Here is a 20,617-nt window from a genome sequence, read left to right on the forward strand (position 1 = left end):
TGCAAGTTCTTATTGGAAGAAGTCTTTTGCAAGTATGGTTGTGTTGATGAAGTGGTTGCACATAGAAGATAATTGGATGAGGATGAGGCTCATGAATTCTCTTCATGATTGGGTATCAAGTTGGCTTTAACTTTAGCCTACAATCCTATAGCAAATGGAAAAATTGAAAGGGGTCATCAGCCTATCATTAAGGCCTTAGCAAAGTCATGCAAGGGCAAGATGCAAGGGCAGGATGAAAAAGTGTGGGCTAATAAGACCACTCATAGTGCCGTTATAGGGTATATGCATGCGGAATTAATGTATGGATAACATCCAATGATGCCTATTGAATACATCCAATGTATAGAAAACATCCAATCATGTCTATTGAGGAGACTATTTCTACTTGGAGCGTTCTACCATGGGAATGGGGTTTGAATAGAGAAGATTTACTGGTCCCACTCATTCAATAGTTAGAAATAAGGCCTAAAGACATTGAGACATCCATGAAAAAGTTCAAGACTACAAGGACCAAGAACAATAAGAGGTTTGATAAGCGACACAGACTTCGACCATGAGCTATATATGAAGGGGACTAGGTGCTGGTTTATGACAGTAGCTTGGAAAATTAGCATAGTGCGAGTCAAAAGATAACAAAGTGATGGTTTGGTCCATATGTGGTAAGGTTTGTTTTTGACAATGCTACCTATGCATTAAATGTGATGGATGGGATAACTCTAAGGACTCGAGTGACTAGAAAACATATCGAGCTCTTTAAACATAGGGAGTCTTCAACATATGAGTTGAAGGAGTTGGATACTGGGCATAAACATGAGAATATGCAAGAAGAAGATGTAGAAGATGAAGACAATGACATGGCAAAGGATACTTCTTTTGACAATGCAGATCCATAAGACTTTGGCACATGCCAGAGGATGTGCATGTTAAGAGGGGGTGGATATCATGCTGCTAAGTGAACACAATGTGTAAAACTCTAGAGTGCATAGTCATTTGACTTTCTTATTGATCTAAAGAGTCTATGCCATATTAGTAAGTAGTGTCAGTGTTTGTAGTGTGGATGGTTCAATAATACTAGATTTTTGGACAAGTTTAGCATGTTTGTTATATTTTAGATATTATTTCTTGAAAATATCCAAAAGTTGTAGACAACTTCCAGAATAGGATGACATGTAAGAAAAAAAGCAAGCGGCTTTCAGCCATTTTGGGGGATTTTATACAAAAAGAAGGATTAGAAAAATCAACAATCCGCGATCGCAGTTTATAGCATCAAATAGTACTCAAAAACCGAGAGAATAAGTGATATGGGAGTATTTTAATAGGTGTCCCAGTATTCTACCCTCCTTTTGGAGCCAATGAAAGTATCAGATTGGCGGTCTGAGTAGTAGAGAAAAAGTTATTTTTTAATGCATGAATTTGGTCTAGAAGAGATCTATCTTCTAAGGATGCAAAAATAAATTGACATGCTTCACCTTTATGGAGTATTTTTCTACATCTTCTATTTCTTTAAACCCCTTCTCTTCCATCTACTCCTCTTCTTGAATCTTCATTTACCCTACTATCTCTTACCCCCGTGGTAGACTTTTCACTCCAAAAGCTCTGACAACATTGTCAAGCTCGCCATGCCTGACATACAAAACATGTGACCTATATGCAATACAAGTGAAAAGTGTCTAAGAAAATTTTGAGGGATGGTTTTCCCTTGCAAGTCCTGTCGATACCTGTGAGCACCACACTTTGGACATGTCTCCACAGTCTTGTAGTCTTCTCCAAACAGTAAGCAATTGTTGAAACATATATGGATACTGTTGTAGTCCATGCCGAGCTTTTGTAAAGCATGTTGCATATCATTATGAGACTCAAGCATGGTATTTCTAAGTGCTAATATATGATACTTTAGCAACCTAAAAAAAGATCATAAAATACCATGAAAAAGCACAAGTCTTTTTTATAATGGAGTCCAAAAGATCAAGAGAGCATATGTAGAATGTACCTGAACAACTCGGTCACACTCGCATTGCTTCACCCATATTTTGCTTGCACACTTAGGAGTGGAAGCAACATCTTTAAGTGATATACTCGATGCCAATCATATAGTAGTAGGGACGCTTCCTCCCTTAACAGATCATATGACTTGGTATCCATGGGCATCAATGCATCGATCATTGCCTCCATCTCAGGCTCCAAAACTGGAAGAAGGTCTAAAAGGCTGACTATCTCCTTTGGCATCAAGGATGTATACTGAGTTGTGCCTTTTAAGTGGTGGATCAGCTCAAGTACTCCATCCATCGCATGCCCATTAACTCTTCTAATTAGTCGCAATAGGTGCATTCCTCCTTAGGATGAGGTGTCACCTTCATGTATAAATTTTACGGCCATGTCTAATGTTTTTGTATATGATATTCAATTAGTTTGTGAATGTAAGGCATGATTGATACACACTTTTCTTACTGTTCACTCAAAATTTGAGATTGCCTGATCAATGATCTCTGATTGGAACTCACTAAAGCACCATACATGTTCTATAGACAAGCGATGCTTTCGTCTGCTTGCCAAGTTATATTGACAGTAAGGACACGTGACACGTTGATTAAGATACACCTCGCGATCTCGGACATCATGACCATCATCATTTTCCATTTGGCTTATGCTACAATAAATAACAGATTTCTTTTCTCTTTCTCTTTTTCTTTCTTTATTTGCCTCCCTTATTTCTTCTTTGCTTCTCTCTCCACCTCTATTTCTACAAATGTTTCTTTATCCCCCCCATCTTCCCTCCCCACTCTCACTTCTTCTCTTTTCTCCTTTTCCTCCCTTCTTTTCTTTGTCTCTCTCGTTTCCTCTTCATGCATACTTGACACATCTCTTGAAAGTCAAAATTAAATATACAAAATAAAAAAACTCACAGAACAAGATATTAAAAGACTCTCTTTCCCTACCCCTCTTCATACATCTCTTTCCTTTTTGCTAATCTCTTTCTATCATTTTGTTTTCTCTTATTCTCTCGTTGTTTTCATTTTTCTCTCTCTTTCTCTTGCTCTCTATTTGTTGTTTTCTCTATGTCTTTTTTGCCCATTCTCTTTCTAGCTCTCTCTTTTTTCCCACTCTCATTTTTCTCTATAATTTATCCTTTTATCCACCTCTCCCTTCACTCTTCATTTCGTGTTCTCTCCCCCTATCTTTTTTTCTCTCTTTCTCTTTCTTTGTTGCCTCTCCATCCCCTCATTGTTTTCTCACTCATTGTCCTCTCTCCCTCCCTTTCTCTCTTTCTCTTTCTATTTGTTATCTTTCATCTTCTCTCTCTCTCTCTCTCTCTCTCTCTCTCTCTCTCTCTCTCTCTCTCTCTCTCTCTCTCTCTCTCTCCCTTTTCCTTCCATCTTCTCCCTCTCTCCTTTTCTCTCTTTCTCCCTCAATGCATCTCATTTTCAAGAAAAACAAACAAAAGAAAAGAAGAAAGCACAAGAATAAACCAAGAGGAGGCAATGCATTTACCACAAAGCCCCGAGGATGGATTCTTTGTCTCCTCTTCATGACGCCCCCTCTTTCTCTCTCTCGTGCACTTCTCCCTCTTCTTCATATACAGCAACAGTGGCGATAGCAGTGACGAGAAGCTATCCTTCTCTCCTTCCTGTCTTCCTCTCCCTCTCTCTCCTAAAGCCACACTCTCTTTTTCTCTCTCTTTTACTCTCTCTCGAACTGTTTGTGGCAAAATGCTACACGGGTTTTTTATGCTTTTTTTTCTCAGAGCAGAGATATTAGCGACACCACTATTTTACATCGGAAACTACCATCGCTATATCCCTATTTCCTTGTAGTGAGTAGTGCTAGGTACTCACCAGAATATATTAAGTCACACGAGGATACTCAATCTTTTGTGTTTAAATATTATATTTTTTGTATTTATTTGTTAAATATTTTATTTTATAATGTTATGAAAAATACAAATGACTCTTTAATTATGTAGTGTAATGCACAAAACTCACAAAATCATTATCTTTTACTAGGATTTTAGAATTTTAGTTTTCATATTTTTTCATATAAGATTGTTATGTTTGAAACTATATAAATATTAATTTTTTTAATACTATAAAAATTTACTTATGCAAAAGCATGTTGACAATATATTTGTGAAATGATAGCATGCTAATGGAAATTTTTAATTGATAAAAAAATATAAAGTAGTTAATACCTACGCACTTTGGCAAATAACTTTAAGAATGTCTTCTTGTCAATTAAGCATTGAAGTTTTACTAGTTAAAATTTCCAAGTCTCAAGATACTCATTCATGTACCATCTAGTTGTTTACTAAGTTTTAGAAAAAAACAAACTTATGTTATATAAGCTTTATGATATCAAGATATTGGCTTGCATGGGAAAAAAGCCCTTAAAAATAATGTAGTTCTCAGAATAAAATCATTTCAGAATAGTAGTTTTTACGAATAGTACATAAATTAAAATTTTTAGAAAGCTATGTGTTAGTTTTTACCCAAATTTTAAAAAAGAGTCATTATTTTAAGTTTCTTCAAAGAATCTAGAGGCATCACATTAGGAGAAACATGCAACTTTCCCAAAATATTAGCAATCGTGTTGCCTTTAGTTGTATTGATATTTCATAGTATATTATATCTATAATTATATGTGATAGCATGTTTATTTGGTGAATACGTACTTCATGTCTAACATGAAATAGTCCATGTGTAGCATTTATATTTGGTGAATGGGTAGTCCATGTTTGCCATGATAGTAGCGAATCACTCACGGGGTTTTGGTGATCAAGGGAGGACTGATGGCCACTAGTAGTAGAAAATTGTCTTTTCTCTTGAATCTATTCATTCCTTATCATACATAAACAATAGGTATTTAGCCATGTACACTACAAGAGAAAGGCCCTATAGACGCGCACTGTACATGCGAAATAGTTGGTGCGTTTATGAGCGTGTCTATTGGCGCTAGTATATAAAACACGTCTATATAACCGCATTTTTAAACGCGCTTATAGATGCGAAAATAAACACACATATTTTTCATTTCTCATAAAGTCCCTAAATATGTCCAAACATCTTAACAACTAGTATTTTTTTAAATACATTACCAACTTTACTTCTTTCTGAGTATTACAAATATACATCCAATCATTCAAAGCTAATTATATATGCTACAATGAATGATCAATCTCATCTTCAATGAGATCGGCCCTTGCTAAGCTATCTGCCTCTAGGTCTATGTTACCAATAGGCAATGAAACAAATAAGTCTATCCCACTGTCAGATGTATTGCTATGCTCAATTTCTTCATCATCATCTGCAACCATATTGTTATCCTCTTCTGTGCTTCCTTGAACATCCTCGTGGGGATCATCTTGCACTACATCATGTATATCATCGATCATGGCATCATCATGTGCATCATCATTGATTGTTGGATTGCCATCAACTATCTCTATGTTGGTAGCATTGCCATATATTGGTTTTGAACGATTAGATATGGGGATGATGTGCCACCATCGGTTATTGTTTACCATTGGGTGATACACAACTTGCATTTAAAAAACAAAAAGTAAGTAACTTAGATATTTATTGTATTTTGAGAATGTATCAAGAAGTAATATATATGAAAATAAATAGCTTCTAATATATCTGCTCGCATTGTTGAGGTAGTACAAATGTGTCATTCTTGCCTTGGTGAAATTTTGTAGAGTCAATCACTACAAAACCACTTGGATGATGTCTAATTTGAAAGGTGAGAAGGATCGAAGCTTGCACGCGAGCTATGGCGGGAGAGCAAGAGCAAGAAAGAGAGAGACAAGAAATGGGAACTCCAATAGTCACAATGTGTGACCGGGCCTTCCTTTATTTACTAGTCACTAAAATGAATGTAAAGAATAAAGTGATGTGACGGCCGCCCGTGACGACTTCTCCCCACATTTGAAACATAATCCTTTAGCATTTCCCTAAGCTTATCGTGAGGAAGGAAGTTGCTATTAAAATTGTTTTGAGATACTTTAGGAGCACTTTCAACTCTTGAAATTTACCTCTTGTCTCAAACACATTTTTGAAAAATTTCCCTTGTTTCTGTGCATAAATGTCACCTTGTTAGAGACATAAACAGTAGGGAAATTTGGGACTTTGTTATTATAACTATTATGACTATTATAACCCCAATTTTCTTCATTTAAAGTGTCTCTTGATTGGCTGAAAATTTGCCCATATTTTGTAGGTTAATTGAAAAATTTATTGCCCAAAATCCTTTGTTGGAAATTTCCTACATCTCTCTTGTAAGTGTGCAGTGGCGAGTACTGTCAGTGTAGTAATACACGGGGCGGTGTCGTAGAGTTCATGCAAGAGCTGCAGAACACGGGGTTCAAGATACGGCAAGGAAAGAGGCTAACAAGAAGAAATCGAATTTTTGATGCCAAAGTTCACTATATTGCTTGTCAAGTTTGTAGAGTTACAACAAAGAAAGTGCCAATAAACAAATTTTATTCAAGTCCTTCAGCATGTAACTTTTGGCTTTACTCCAAGGCTCTTAAGCAAGCTCAAACTTTCATGCCACTAACAAAGGTAGACAGTAGAAGGTTCACAAATAGTCTCCAAACCCATGTATAAATCAGAGCAACATCAAGGGCCACCTGTACCTCAACATTGCTGAACTCCCATAAACCTGGATAAAATTTTGTTCAAGTCCTTCAGCATATAACTTTCGGCCTAAGGGCATAGAAGAAGAGCTGAAAGAGAATAGAAGAGGACCAATGAAGTGGGAAGTTCCTCAAAGACTCTCCAAATGAGGTGGGTAACCTTTCTCTAAGGCCTTCCAAATGAACACTTCAGCAAACCTTGAAATTTGAGGCCTAATGCTCATTTTCTCTTTCTTATCATCAGACTGTTCCTTCCAACTGCTTTTCATAAGGCATAGTACCACTGGGCTTACAATCTGAACCTGAAGATCTTGCGAATGGTGGTGCAGACTCTCAAGACTAGGTGTTGGTGCACTCATGATCGAGCTTCTTGAACACACGTTTGAGTTGCTCCAAAGCTTCAACTTTCCTTTTTGCCCTCTCTTGAGGTGCTAGATTTGCAAATCTCATTATGACATCCTTTGGAAGGCTTCTGGTCCCATTGATCCAGATCAATTTTCCAAGGGGAGGGAAAAAAAAACAAGATGAGAAGGATATCAATGTCGCAGAGCGTGGCGAGCTCCTTGGTCATCTTCTCGAGGCCCGATCGGCGCTTGCTGTAGGTAACCTGTTTGCCATTCGGGGTCTCAATCCGCTTCTGTCAATTGATTTTTCTTTGGCATTCTCCATCGACCCAAAGGTCATCTCATTGGCATCAAGCTCTTCATCTCGATCATCTACCGCCTTTCAGAACGCAGGAATGTACAAAGGGGAGGATGGGTGAGGAAGCGAATAGGATTCGATGAATTAAACTTCTCAGAAACTAGTGATATACCCTGGAATGGAAAATTCCCTGTAGTTTGTCAGATTGAAAATGATTTAGGATCAAGAGGCTTCCAGTAAAGGCGATGCCGTAGTCCACCGATTATAGCAGATCCAAAAACAAGCGTGAGGCACTATGCCTCCTTTTGTACTCTAAAAAAACCAGACGCTTTGCTTGGAAGAAGAGAGGCATGTCCAACCCTCTCCACTGAGAAAGAAACAGTCTAAGTTGCTTTTCCTAATACCTTCTGTCAGAGAGCAATCTAGGATCTATCCTTTTTCGTGGTGGTTCCGTCGGGCAAAATAATTGAACAAGTTTTTAAACTTGTGCGGGATATGACCCTTGGAAATTTCGAAATGCATTGGGTTCAAGGTCCATTCCACCATGAGAAATAGCATCGTAGATTCCATACCATCCCTTGTATCAAAATTGAATAAGAACAAGAGCGTGCCAGGGGTAACCTGCTCCACCAGATCTCTTCTTGCAAGTGGCAAACCAAAAACCTTATATCAAAAACACTCTTGCTTGGTATGGTTGTTGCACATGAAGATAACACCAGCAAACCAGGCCCAATAGCTATCCTTGTCGAAGCTTGACACGTTCTATGGGATGCAATCTTTGAGACAACTGCAGAGATTCCTTCCATCAAAGGCAAAGGCATATGAACCCTTCTTCTCCATGGCATGTAGTGCTACTGTATCTTCTTCAAAAATGCTTTGTCCCGCATATTACGTCGGCCTTGATCACGTGTAACCTTTATCTTCATAGCTTAAATGTCGACTTCTACAAAGCTTCCTTTGATTCCACAGTTTCCTGCACTTTTCTTGAAATTCATCATTGAAATTGACAGCATAATATCACTCTTTGGCATCAGCTTTTCATTTTTTTTTTACATACACACAACATGCACACAAATAGAAACACACAAGTGGAGTATGTACATTGGATGTGGGTACTGAAAAGGACGGAAAGATAATGCAGCAGTCAAACACAATGAAACACATGCAAAAAGATAACACAGATGCACAACAAAAATGGAGGTGTTTATGGCTCGGATGCACAGTAGCACGATAGCGGCACGATGGAGGCGCCTTTACCCTAATATAATTATGCAATGCTCACCCGTTGTTACTACTTCTTTAAACCACTTCACATCTAGTACATATATAAAAATTTGCTTAAAGTCAAGCTTCAAAATATCTTGGATCAAGCCACAATAATCTTCCATGGTGTCATTGGTATCTTGGAAGTTTGCAAGGATACCACAATCCTGGGTATTTCTATTATCATCTATACGTTGAGTTTGAAATTGTTTGCCTTCACACCAAATAGCATCGAACAATGTGCAATAGGAGTACATTGTTGAGATCATATTAATGATTTAGTTAAATATGAAACATGTGAGATTATTATATTATATATAACTAAAGATAATTTAATTATAAGTATGTCTCATCTTTGATAAGCAACCTCGTGCGTATTCCCACTCCTCTTGCGATATATCCATTGCCTCCTCTTTTTTCATCTTCTCAATTTCCTCATGTAGCCAATATATATCAATATGACGTGGAAGCGCACTTAAATGTTTTGGATATGGGACATTACCTCCATGTCTAGCACAAAATGCTTGCCTTTCACTTACTCTTCTTGCCCTTGCTTCTTTATATAGTGTAACCCATTTTCTCATTACTTCGTTATTAAGCACACAAAATACATTTAACTTATGAAGTCCCTCTTTCATTATCACTTTGCTCCTTCCTTTTCCTTGAGGTATTATAGAGTTCATCCTCAAATCTTCATCATCTTTCAATAGTCGTGGTAAAGAGGGGTCCAATTTAGTAAGATATTCAGAGATTTGTACAAGGGATGATTGCGCTAACCGACCCTCAGCCATGCTTCCCTCAGGCCATGCATTTTGCCTTACAAAATTTTTTAGGGTTTTCATAAAGCGCTCTAGAAAAAACATCCACCTTGCATGAACTACTCCACAAATTGCAATCTCATCAATCAGATGTACGAGTAAGTGTAGTTCAGTAGTCAAAATGGAGCGAGGAAAAGTTTCCTCCACCAAACAAACCACTCAATGGACAATACTCCAGCCTCTTGCAACGTATTTGGATCGATTTCCTTCAAACTCACAAATATACCAACATGCAATTGAGAACGATGATTAGTTTTGTCCATAAATTCAAGCGGGTTTATTATGTGATGTACGTAATATGTAAACTAAAAAATAAGTATAAAGTATACATACCTCGTGAGCTCACCCATCTTGTAAATGATATCATGCAGAGCTTTCGAAACACAATGGGATATGCTAGTAAGAAGGATGAACTGTATGTAAATATTCATACATTGCTAATTAGTCTACATAGTTACTGCACTAATTAATATATTTATGACTATGAAAATCCTTACTTGAATCATTTTTTGCCAATCGTGAGACTTTAAACCAGATAGTTTCTCCACACCTCTTTTCTTTTTCTTTATGAAGGCTCCCTTGAGTCATCTTATATATCTTGTGGGAGTTCGAAAGCTACATATCTGCTGCTTCACCATCTTTTCTTTGGTCTTCGGCAACATCCAAGGTGCACGCGGTAACTCGATCTTTTCTCTAGGTCTGATGCGTGGCCAAGATCGTCTCATACGTCCAATGCTATGTAAATCCTCCCTTACATTGATAGAATCACGAGCCCCGATTAAGTGATCCCATAATGTAGAGGCAACATTCTTGAATATATGCATGGGGTCCAACAGGTGATTGATCTTGAGTTCAATCCAATATGGGAGACTAAAAAATATAGAGAATTTAAGGCACAAACAATATATTATTTCTCATTCTCATAATGGAGTGTACTTTAAAGACAAACAAAAGAAGTAAACTAGTTAGCGACTCATGCCGAGTAGAGGATGATCATCGGCGTGTGTCCAAGTGTCCTTCCAATCTTGAATGGTCAAAGATTGTGGAGTTCTTCCATTAGTAGGGGGTGCATATTTGGGGTGGTCAATAGGAAGGAAACAATGATGATTGTCATAGATAACCTTCTTCAAGCATGTCAGTCTAGAAGAAACCATAGAGAGACCGCAAATTGGATATGCATGATATCCTGATGTAGTTAAACCTGTAAAAACAAGTGGGTTAATGATGATATATATTTGATTAAGGGTAAGAATGAATAAAATAGAGTATAAAACTACCTGAATACTCTCCATAGCCTGGAAAATCATGCACGGTCCACAACAGCATGCCCTTTAAAGTGAAATCTCTAGAGGACAATGATGCACTCACATCTTGCACCTCAATACCTCTCCATAGCATTTCTGACTCCTCGATCAAAGGCTGTAAGTAAACATCCATGTTTTTTACTTTGTGTTTTTCAAGAATCAAAAGGAACAACATTACATGTTCTTTTTTTATTGCCATGGATGGAGAGATATTATAGTTCACCAATACCACTGACCATACACTATATGAGGTGCTTTTGATGCCAAATGGATTTATTCCATCTAATCCTAGAACAAATCTCAAATTTCTAGGCTCTTCTTTGAAAGTTGGCCACAAATTGTCTACGTGTTGCCAAGCTGGTGTGTTTGAAGGAATTCTCAACTTTTCATCACTTGAATGGTAACTAGCATGCCATGACATGAGTCTCGCAATAGATTCACACTTAAACATAAGTTGAATACGTGAAATATTAGGAAAATATCGCAAAACCTTACGAGGCACATCCATTGATTTCATCTCCTGGTTGTATCTTGGTTCACCACAAATAGGACACTGTCGTGCAGATGCATGATCTCCACGAAACAAGATGCAATCATTAATACATGCATGGATTTTAATGTAATCGAGACCTCCAAGAGATGTCAAGAAACACCTTGCTTGCTCCCTTCTAGTTGGTAATTTATTTCCATTTGGAAGCATTTGTGACAACAACCTACATATATTGTGAAAACAGAGTTAATAAACTGCGAATATTGTCTAGAAGCATTTATGAATTAATATTAAATGATACATACTTCAATAATGCATTCAAGCTAGCATTACTCCATCCATAAATGGTTTGTAAGTTCACTATCTTGAGAGATGCATGTAGAATGGAGTAGGCGCAACCTTCGTAGAATGGAGTTTTTGACGCTATGTGTAGCGGGTCATCTGTCGCTCTAGTGGCGCCCTCCCCTCGAACCTCATGGGAAAATAAATCGTGCACCATGTTGTTCAAAATCGCTTCCTCCAAAACTTGATGGGGCATTTGAAGAGGGCTGCTATTGTCGTTATCAGTCTCTACTCTTCTTGAGGACTCTGCCTCCTCGCATCGATGCTTCGAAGCCTCTCGACGCCCTGGAGGGACCATTTGAGGATGTGGTACCGTATCCTACTCAATAAAAAAATGAGGTTTTGTCTAATGGTGAAGATGCAACATAGACCAAAAATATTTATGCAAATAAAGCAGTAAAAATTAATGGGTCTTTTTCTTAGTCCCACTCTCCGTACATGCTGAGGTGTGACATTGTGATTTGACGTGCTTGAAAAAAACATCCTTGACAACAATCACACATACATTTGATTTTCCGTCATAGCCAAGCATATCGATTGTGAAGACGCAATGTCTCGTCCTCACTGGAGGATGTACTGTTTGTTGACTCAACATGTCCCATACTAGTAGAAGATGACGACATAATTACACCTGAATCATACGGACATATACGATTTCATTTGGTATATATGTCATGTTCCCTAAATGCATTGATACTTATAACATGGAGGCAAACTTTTTGATATTGAAAGACTAGGAAAGTCATGTTGATCCAAAAACAACCAAAAGCTAGCATCTAATCAGTTTAATTGTAACTGCACGTCTATCAGCGCATGTAATATGTCTTATCTGCACATATACACGCGCAATTACATGCGCTTACAGATGCGCCACGCAAATATAAATTTTTAAATAAAAAAGTTGTGGCTTTCTTTTCAAACCAGTGCTTTTTTACGTTTTTTGCGTATTTTCTACAGTTCGAGCTCGACATCACTAATCATGTCTATCTATTACTTCATGAAGACAATGAGGGAAGGAAATAAGAGTAAAAAGATGACAAGAGAAAGGAAGAGCCAAAGAGTAAAGAACAAGAGCCAAACAGCAAGGAAGATAAGAAGAATCAAGCAACCTACCAAGGGAAGGGAGAAGGAGGACAAAGAGCTTACAAGCTAGGTGCCACCCGTCGGAACAAGCAAAGAAGGTGAGTTCTTCTTCTCTCTCTCTCAATCATATATATATATATATATATATTTATATATATGCTTATGACTGTCATCTATGGAGGTTTTTTCACGCGTTTTTTATAACAGTTTACAATATGGTCCAACTGTGCGTGTTTGTCAGCGCGTCTAGATGACAGTGTAGACGCAGGTATAGACGCAGGAATAGATATGTTGACAGAAACGGGTATAGACATAGGTATAGATGCAACATGTAATATGTTTTATGTGCATAGGGTAGTAATGGATTTTTGCTTGTGTAGATATGGAAACCTAGATCTTCCAGCACTGATCCTGAGTTGAAACACATGAACAACACGTTAGCGGAGTTTTCTAGAGGTGTTAGTAGCTTTTTTGGAGGTTTTCCAAACAAGGAGCAATTCATGGGGGAGATGACTAGTTATCTTAGTCGCCCTCCCACTACAGAGGAGATTTTTAGTGTCATGTCTGGGACACCTATCACATCTTTGCCTAGCGCTGCCGCACAAACACCAAACCTTGGCATACCAAACCTTGGTATACCTCTACTAACAGGTACTCTATGCACTATGCATACACACAGATCAGCTGATGCACATGATCAGCTGAAGTATATGGATCGGCTGAAGCACATTCATCGAGTGAGGTAGAGAGTAGTGCCCATCGAGGGAGGAGGGAGAGTCATGGGGGAGGACGAGGAGGTCGAGGACTTTGTGGGGGTTGCCTAGGAGGTGGCTCTCGATCACCCTCATCGGGAAATGAGAGAGGTGAGCCTCCACAAATGTACTACTCTTTCATTGATGTTTGTGGTATCTTGCATAACCCTGAGGGGAGGGAAGTGATAGCCTACTTGAGGAGTGTCGTGCATGCCACATACAAAGATTGTATGATTCCCTTCAAGCACCAAAAAAATGGTTTGTGGCAAGAGATGCTGCGGACAGTACATAGAAGGTACCCTTATTTCCAGAATTCACAATTCTCAGATGATTGGGGATGGTCAAAGGTGAGAGACGCGCTTCATAACAAGAGGTCTCACCTTATGACACGTGCCAAGGAGTCACTGTGGAGACAAGAGCAGTGGCGCCCTGGATATGGCCAACCACCCAATTGCCACCGCATGGAGTGGAAAGAGGCAAAGAAGAGAGCAGTAGAGAAAATGACAAGTCGTCAGCATATACAGAGACGCGATGCATCTAGATGGCAACCATGGGATCGTTGCATTATGGATCAGGTGGTAGGGAGTCATGGGAGGCTGAGTTTGTAAGTATTATTTGATTTCTTTTTTAATTAATTTTTTTAATTTGTTTCAATTCATTATGTAGCGTGTTCTTATACGTTATATGTTCAAATTGTTTTGTAGTATCATATCGTTGGTAGGATGTCTACTCCTAGAGAGGTAGGCTACCATCGAGGTCATAACCGGTCATCCACTTGGCAGCATTTCTACGAGGAGAGACTCATCACGGAGGAGCAATATAATTGTGCCATTAGGATTCCACAACGTGAAGAGGTATGTTTTATTTTTTACATGTATAGGTGAACCCTGATGCAGTTGAGGATAGCGAAGGGGGGACTAGCAGTAGCGGTGGCGGCAGTGGCACCGACACCGGCAGCGGTGGTGGTAGCAACGATGATGCCTCTTCTGAGGAGATGTAGAGGAGTCCCATGCATGCATCCCTCCCCTTGGCTTGTAGTTTTCATTTTTGATATGTATTACTTTTAGCTAGTGCTTGTGACCATGACCATGCTTGAGATCACAAGCACTAGAACTCATCATGTAAAAATGTTTCATCTATATATATGAAATTTCGTGTTCTACATACATCGTTTTGTTTAATGGTACAAAAATCTTCAAAATAATCTTTCTCTGTTTTCCCTAAGCATACAATTTGATGTTGATGGGGGGGAAAAAACCAGAGTATATGTGGCTTGCAAAGCCTGAGCATGTGGCTTGCAAAGCCACATGCTCTGGTTTTTTTTTCATACCTTTGTTTTGCGCGTCTATCAGCGTGTCTAAATTGCAGGAAAAATGCGCGTCTATTATCGTAAAAAATTTGCAGATTACACGCCTTTATAAACGCGCAGTTACACACGTGTATAGATGCAGAATATGAATATATCTATTTTTTTATAAATATGATTATATATTTACAGAGCGCGTCAATAGACGGGTCCATATGCGTGTGTAGGTTTCATAATAAGTGCGCTTGTAGACGTGAAATTTTAGACACGGCAGTAGACGCAGTAATAAATGCGCCCGACATTTTTTAATGCAGTTCAAATATTGTGTCTACAAGTGCGTCTGGGGAGCCTTTTTGTTGTAGTGGTAGTTGCCTTCTTTTCTTTTTGCACTTGTTCACATATCTATCATATAGTTCTCTACGGTATATGTATTAGTACACTAAATGGTATATATTGATGTATGTACTATCTATTATTTTGATAAATTTTCCAATGTTTATAGCATCATTTGTGTTTTGATGGACATATTAATGTGTATTTTAATGGCAAAACTTGACATTTAAAGAAATTTTGCTCATAGTTTTGTTGGAGATTTCAAGAGTATTCTCTTCAATTTTTATAGTGATTGGCCTTAATTAGAAGACTTTGTTGAAGACATATCTTGCTAGAGTTGTATACATCAAGTTCATTGAGGAGTGACTTGTACCATGGAAAATTACCCTTATACAAAATACCCTTATAGACCATGGATGGAGGCTAAAGGCTTTGGTGTTGTACTCTATGTTGAGCTACAAGGAGGCCATGGATATTTTTCTATATGACCACTAACCTTTGTTCTATTAGTGGTGTATTGCGATTAGCAGTTGAGTGGGAGTCCTTAAATGTGCTAGGGTCTTCTGTAGTACTCTATATCTCTTTTCTTTTGCCACATGATAACATGGTCTCGTGGTGCGACCGAGGACAGAAACACGCATTGATCCTCTCGATCTTGGTGATTGTAACAGTGGTCTTTACGATCCCGGTTGTTGCCTCATTGGTAGTCATTGTTTGAAGTTATGATGATCAAGTCGTTGCTCTTAAGTATTAATCAATGGCAGGGGGACAACACATGATTCATATCATTGTATAGTTGATGAGGAGGACTCAAGAGCTGAAGCATGTTAGCCCAATAAATGAGCTGTTGATCCTTGGTTTGGTCTTCCATGGTAATCAGCTTGCCATCATTAACACTGTTGTAGCTAACCCTGTTATCGTAATGAATGTCATTATTATGATCTGCAGCTGCCCTCCACAAATTTTCAGTACAGCTATTGCCGACGCAGTCGCTTGATGGGCTGCTGGTGCAGGTCGAGGTAGTCAAGGGATGATTATCAGTAGTGCTATTTATATTAGTGAAGGCGCCAACCAAGCCCCGATGAACCATATACCCGTCATTCATCAGAAGCGGGTCGATGTTCTCATCATCGCCCGCTCCTGCGCCAGTCATTTGGTTAACTATGGGATGGTCATTCATCGGGTCGGAGCTGTCGGATTGGGGAACAAATTGGGGAGGCCATGGATTATCAGTACTATTGTTGTGTATACCAAACTGGGCGCGATCTGATTCCAACTGTGCGACCATGTACTGTTGATGCTCAGCTGCTGCTTGCAAGCTCTGATTGATTGTGTGAGCATTCACATGATCGAGCTCTTGGCTCGCTAGCGCTGAGATATGATCATGATCAATACTGTCAGGAACAGTTCCTGAAATAGGGGTAATCAGAGGATTAGGGGTTTGAGTGCTTGTTGTAATACTGTGATCGAGCACTATGGGAGAGATGTCATTAAGATTAGCGCACGCATTCAGATTGGGTATACTATGATTCGGCAGCTGGTTATGATTCTCATGCAGCTGGCTCATGAGTAGCGCATTGGGATTAGCCTCGTAATTAGCATAGCTTTGAGTGGCAATTGACGACCCATTAATTTGATGCATCTGCATGAGCTGCTGCTGCACTTGCGCTTGATGGGCCATTAGATGGAGATGATGGTCATACGGATTGAGATTAAATGACGCTGCAAGAACATTGATGCCTGCATCGTCCATGTTGCTTAATAAACTATAGCTAGCTGTGTTTGTTGATGACAATGGTGATTGAGGAGGAATACTAGTGGCAGCAGCACTAGCTGTGGGCTGATTATTGACGCTGCAGTATGTTCGCCATGCCTCGTACCAGTTCAAGAAACTAGTGTGGCTGTTGTAGGCGCTCACGAGCTGAGCAGGCAGGTGAGTCACTGGATCGATTCCCATCTGCCACAGCGTCTTCTTGAGGTGCGTGTTCCAGTGATTCTTAATCTCGTTGTCGGTTCGCCCCGGAAGGTGGGAAGCAATGCTGGACCACCTGCATTCTCATCAAAGAATCATGATGGTATGAGCGCAAGAATAAAAGAAACGTTCGATATTATCAGCAAATAAACACAGAATCTCTTGTACTTGATCAGACAAATCAAAAATCAAATTTAATTGGGATTCCTTTCTTGAACAGAAATAATATAGCAAACAATAGACGAACTGTCGTAACTATATTAAATTCTTCAGTGAACCTTTGCTGATTTTGATAATTACCTGTTGCCCAGCAAGCTGTGGAGGTGGATGATGGAGCGCTCTTCATGGGCAGAGAAAGTGCCGCGCTTGATATCAGGGCGCAGATAATTCGTCCATCTCAAGCGGCAGCTCTTCCCGCACCTCGAAAGCCCTGCATTCATCAAATTAGACTGATTCAACCTATGCAGAAGAACTCTACCAATCCTTGGTGAAAGTCTATTATTAAACCAATAATCGGATCAATGGATTATTCAGATGATGCAAATCAATGTCTTCTTGTAACGGATCATTTCAATTATTATTGCAGAGCCAGCGCAAGGTTAATCGTACAAGAAGATTAAATTCGTAGATTATTCAAAAAATAATGATCGGATTAGGTCAACAGGATTTATACCAGCTAATTTAGGGAGAGTGCGCCAGCTGCCATGGCCGCGGTTACGCTTAATAAACGATACAAGCTTCTCATCTTCCTCGGGGGTCCATGCGCCTTTCTTAAGCCCAGCCTTATCACAACAGGGGGAGCGCCCCATACTTACCAATCAGAATCGATCAGTCCGACCAGCTTGCAGCTGTACTAAACAGACGCGGCAGCTGATGACTTATCGAATCGGATGAGATGAATCGAAGTGATCAGTGGCAGTACTTAACGGTGATCAGTGCTAGTAAACCGACGATCTGGGGTGCACAATTTCAAAGTAGTGTGTACAATATATAGGGGGGGGAGAGAGAGAGAGAGAGAGAGAGAGAGAGAGAGCTCCCCAAATGATTGTATTGATTTAACAACGAACGTAAATGGATTTGGCTGCCTCTACTTGTTCTAGTGACTTCACTTATATATATTGTTACATGTACATATATGGGGTAGTTCCGCGTCTGGTGAAAAAGCCTAAAAGGTGTGTGGACACTGGATAGCCCATTTGCCGTGATTCTCTACGCGTTCACACGGCTCCCGTCCTCTGTAGACTTTTATTACTACAGTCAAAGGCTTCCCTCTGTCGTACCTGCATCCTTACAACTCCTGCCTATGATTTGGTCATTTGTACCTTTTGTGGCTTTTTGTACAAATTACATGTTTTAGTTTCAAATGAGATATCACCTTCCAAGTTCTTCCAAGTTTGAATCCTCAATCTTTATAATCCACGTTCGTAAGCTAACAAAATGTGACCAAATCTTTGGCATTCCCCTTTTTAGACGAACTATTGGGCACCTTTCATGCTTCAAATCACATTAATAAGTTATACTAACAAACATCAACATAGATGTTTTCTCACACAGGAAAGGTTGTAAAGAGGTAAAAGAGCACGACACATTTCATAGTGGCCAACTGGCTCTTTGATACAATCTCATTTTTTGTTGTTTGCCACTCCAATATGCAATGTAACTAGTTTCCACATTGCATATGGATTGCTTGGTTGTTTAAACCTCAATTGTAGCACACTGGAATGCTCAGTAGCTAAAGTTTATAAATACTATAGAATGTGAGCATTGTTGCTCTTCTAACTATGCATTTTTTGAGAATATGTCTTTCTTAAAAGCTCTATATTGTATGGTCTTTTTTGAGAAAAGAGTTATTATACTTTCAGAAAAATGAGTGCTCCAATCTTCTAGTTTGTAGGAATAGAAAGGCTACTAGAGGGTTTTTCTTATAGGCTATCCTAATTGGTACCCTTTTATATATGTACTATCCAACCATCCAAGTGAACCAACCATTTCTTAGATTTTTCTAATTTGTAGGTATATATGTAATGAATTTATACACATTGCTCTAGTACAAAGGAATTAGTTAAACTGAGAAAGTGAAGAAAGTGCATACATAAACCCTCCAAAAACATGATTAGTTATATTGGAATATGAAAAATATCTCAAAAGTATATACATAAGCTTTACATGGACACGATATGGGTAGTTACTCCACAGTGTCTATCTACCATTATCATGACTCTACTTCACACCACTCCTAGTAGTCCTTTGGAACTAATCTATCAAGCTTTATAAATAAGGTGCCATACTAATCCATCTTGTCCCTAGATAGGGGGGCTATCACATGTAATCAATTACATCCCTGCTATATTCTCTATCCGCCCACCCCCCCGCCCCCCAAGACTGTAGCAAACATGTGTCATGTCTCTCAAGCTATTACTTTTGGAGCCATATCACTTCATCATCCTCTTCAAGTTTTTGACTTTCATACTTTGTTGAACATTGGTGACTTGCAAACTAGGCACCAATGGTAACCACTTGTCACTTGAAATGCACAAAATATCAAACTTGATGCACATCCTACCAAATCCAAGACCAAGTGGGAAATACACATACAAAAAATTCCCTAACTTCACTCATGGCAATGTCACCATATAAATTCACCATTTTACCAAATAAGATGGATATTCTTAGTGACCTCAATAAGACACTTACATTGGTGGAGGTGCACACATCGTTGGAGGTGTATCCTTGAGTTTCAATTGCATGGGTAAGTTTGACAAGGTATTATTTAGTCAAACCATTATGGTTCTCTGGCATGACATTTAGCATAGGCAAGATATGTAAGATATGATCCTTTCATAGTATGGAATCCAACAAAAATTGTTTAGCGTTTTAGGATATGGTTAATCATATCAACAAAGGAATAAGAAGAACATATTTCAATTCATATCTTACTTGAACAATGCCATGTCAGCACATATAATGCTCCATAAATGGAGTCATTCTAAGTAAAGTAGAGAGAAAAAAGCCTTGAAATTTGATATCCTTGGTCCTTGAGAGAGGCAATTTAGCCTCCTCTCTCAATGCCTCCAGTTCAACATCATTTATTTCAAAAAAAGCCATTCACTATCTTTTAATTCATCACTAGCTCTACAATGCATCAATGGTGACCTTATTTTTTGGGATTGGAGAGGGATTACTATCTAAAATGTCCTTTGACCTCAAAGTTCTTGTAGCCTACCCATGTATGCATGCAAATTTACTTCATTGCTTGAAGGACCTCTTTTTGTTGATCAAAGTCCAAATCCGAAAGCACAAGCATAGATAAGCAAGGTTTCACTATGATATTTAAGTTATACATGGAATCTAATTTTCTTGGCCTTATTGACAAGTTATGTTGTTTAACAACTAAATCAATGCAATTAAATAAACTTATGTATTACCTTATATATGTTACAATGTGACATGATCTTGGTCACATGATATCACTACCCACTTGCATTGGCTACATGAGTATGGTACTCTCTTAGTCAAATAGGCATCTTAATAATTTTACTAGAATTAACCTAATAAACCTTATAGACCCCAAATCTTATATTATACTATGAGTCTTAACCTCCTCCTCCTCCTACTACTGCTACTGCTATTGCTATTGCTACTGCTACTGCTACTGCTACTGCTACTGCTACTGCTACTGCT

The 20,617-nt window shown here is 38.7% G+C and overlaps 1 protein-coding gene across 1 annotated transcript; it reads right to left on the reverse strand.

Annotated features, from left to right (window-relative positions):
• Window positions 1-15,247: 15,247 nt before the first annotated feature.
• On the reverse strand, window positions 15,248-17,955 carry LOC148016917 (uncharacterized). Its single transcript, XM_087662440.1, has 3 exons — window positions 17,610-17,955; window positions 17,237-17,366; window positions 15,248-17,012 (listed from the first exon to the last, which is right to left on the reverse strand). The coding sequence occupies exons 1-3, from the start codon at window positions 17,743-17,745 to the stop codon at window positions 15,719-15,721; spliced, it is 1,560 nt and encodes a 519-aa protein (XP_087518566.1). The 5' UTR covers window positions 17,746-17,955; the 3' UTR covers window positions 15,248-15,718.
• Between the last annotated feature and the right edge of the window lie 2,662 nt (window positions 17,956-20,617).

The sequence above is a fragment of the Lygodium microphyllum genome, chromosome 22, assembly GCF_053477565.2.
Source record: "Lygodium microphyllum isolate KBCC chromosome 22, Lygodium_microphyllum_v1.1.10, whole genome shotgun sequence".
Taxonomy (NCBI): domain Eukaryota; kingdom Viridiplantae; phylum Streptophyta; class Polypodiopsida; order Schizaeales; family Lygodiaceae; genus Lygodium; species Lygodium microphyllum.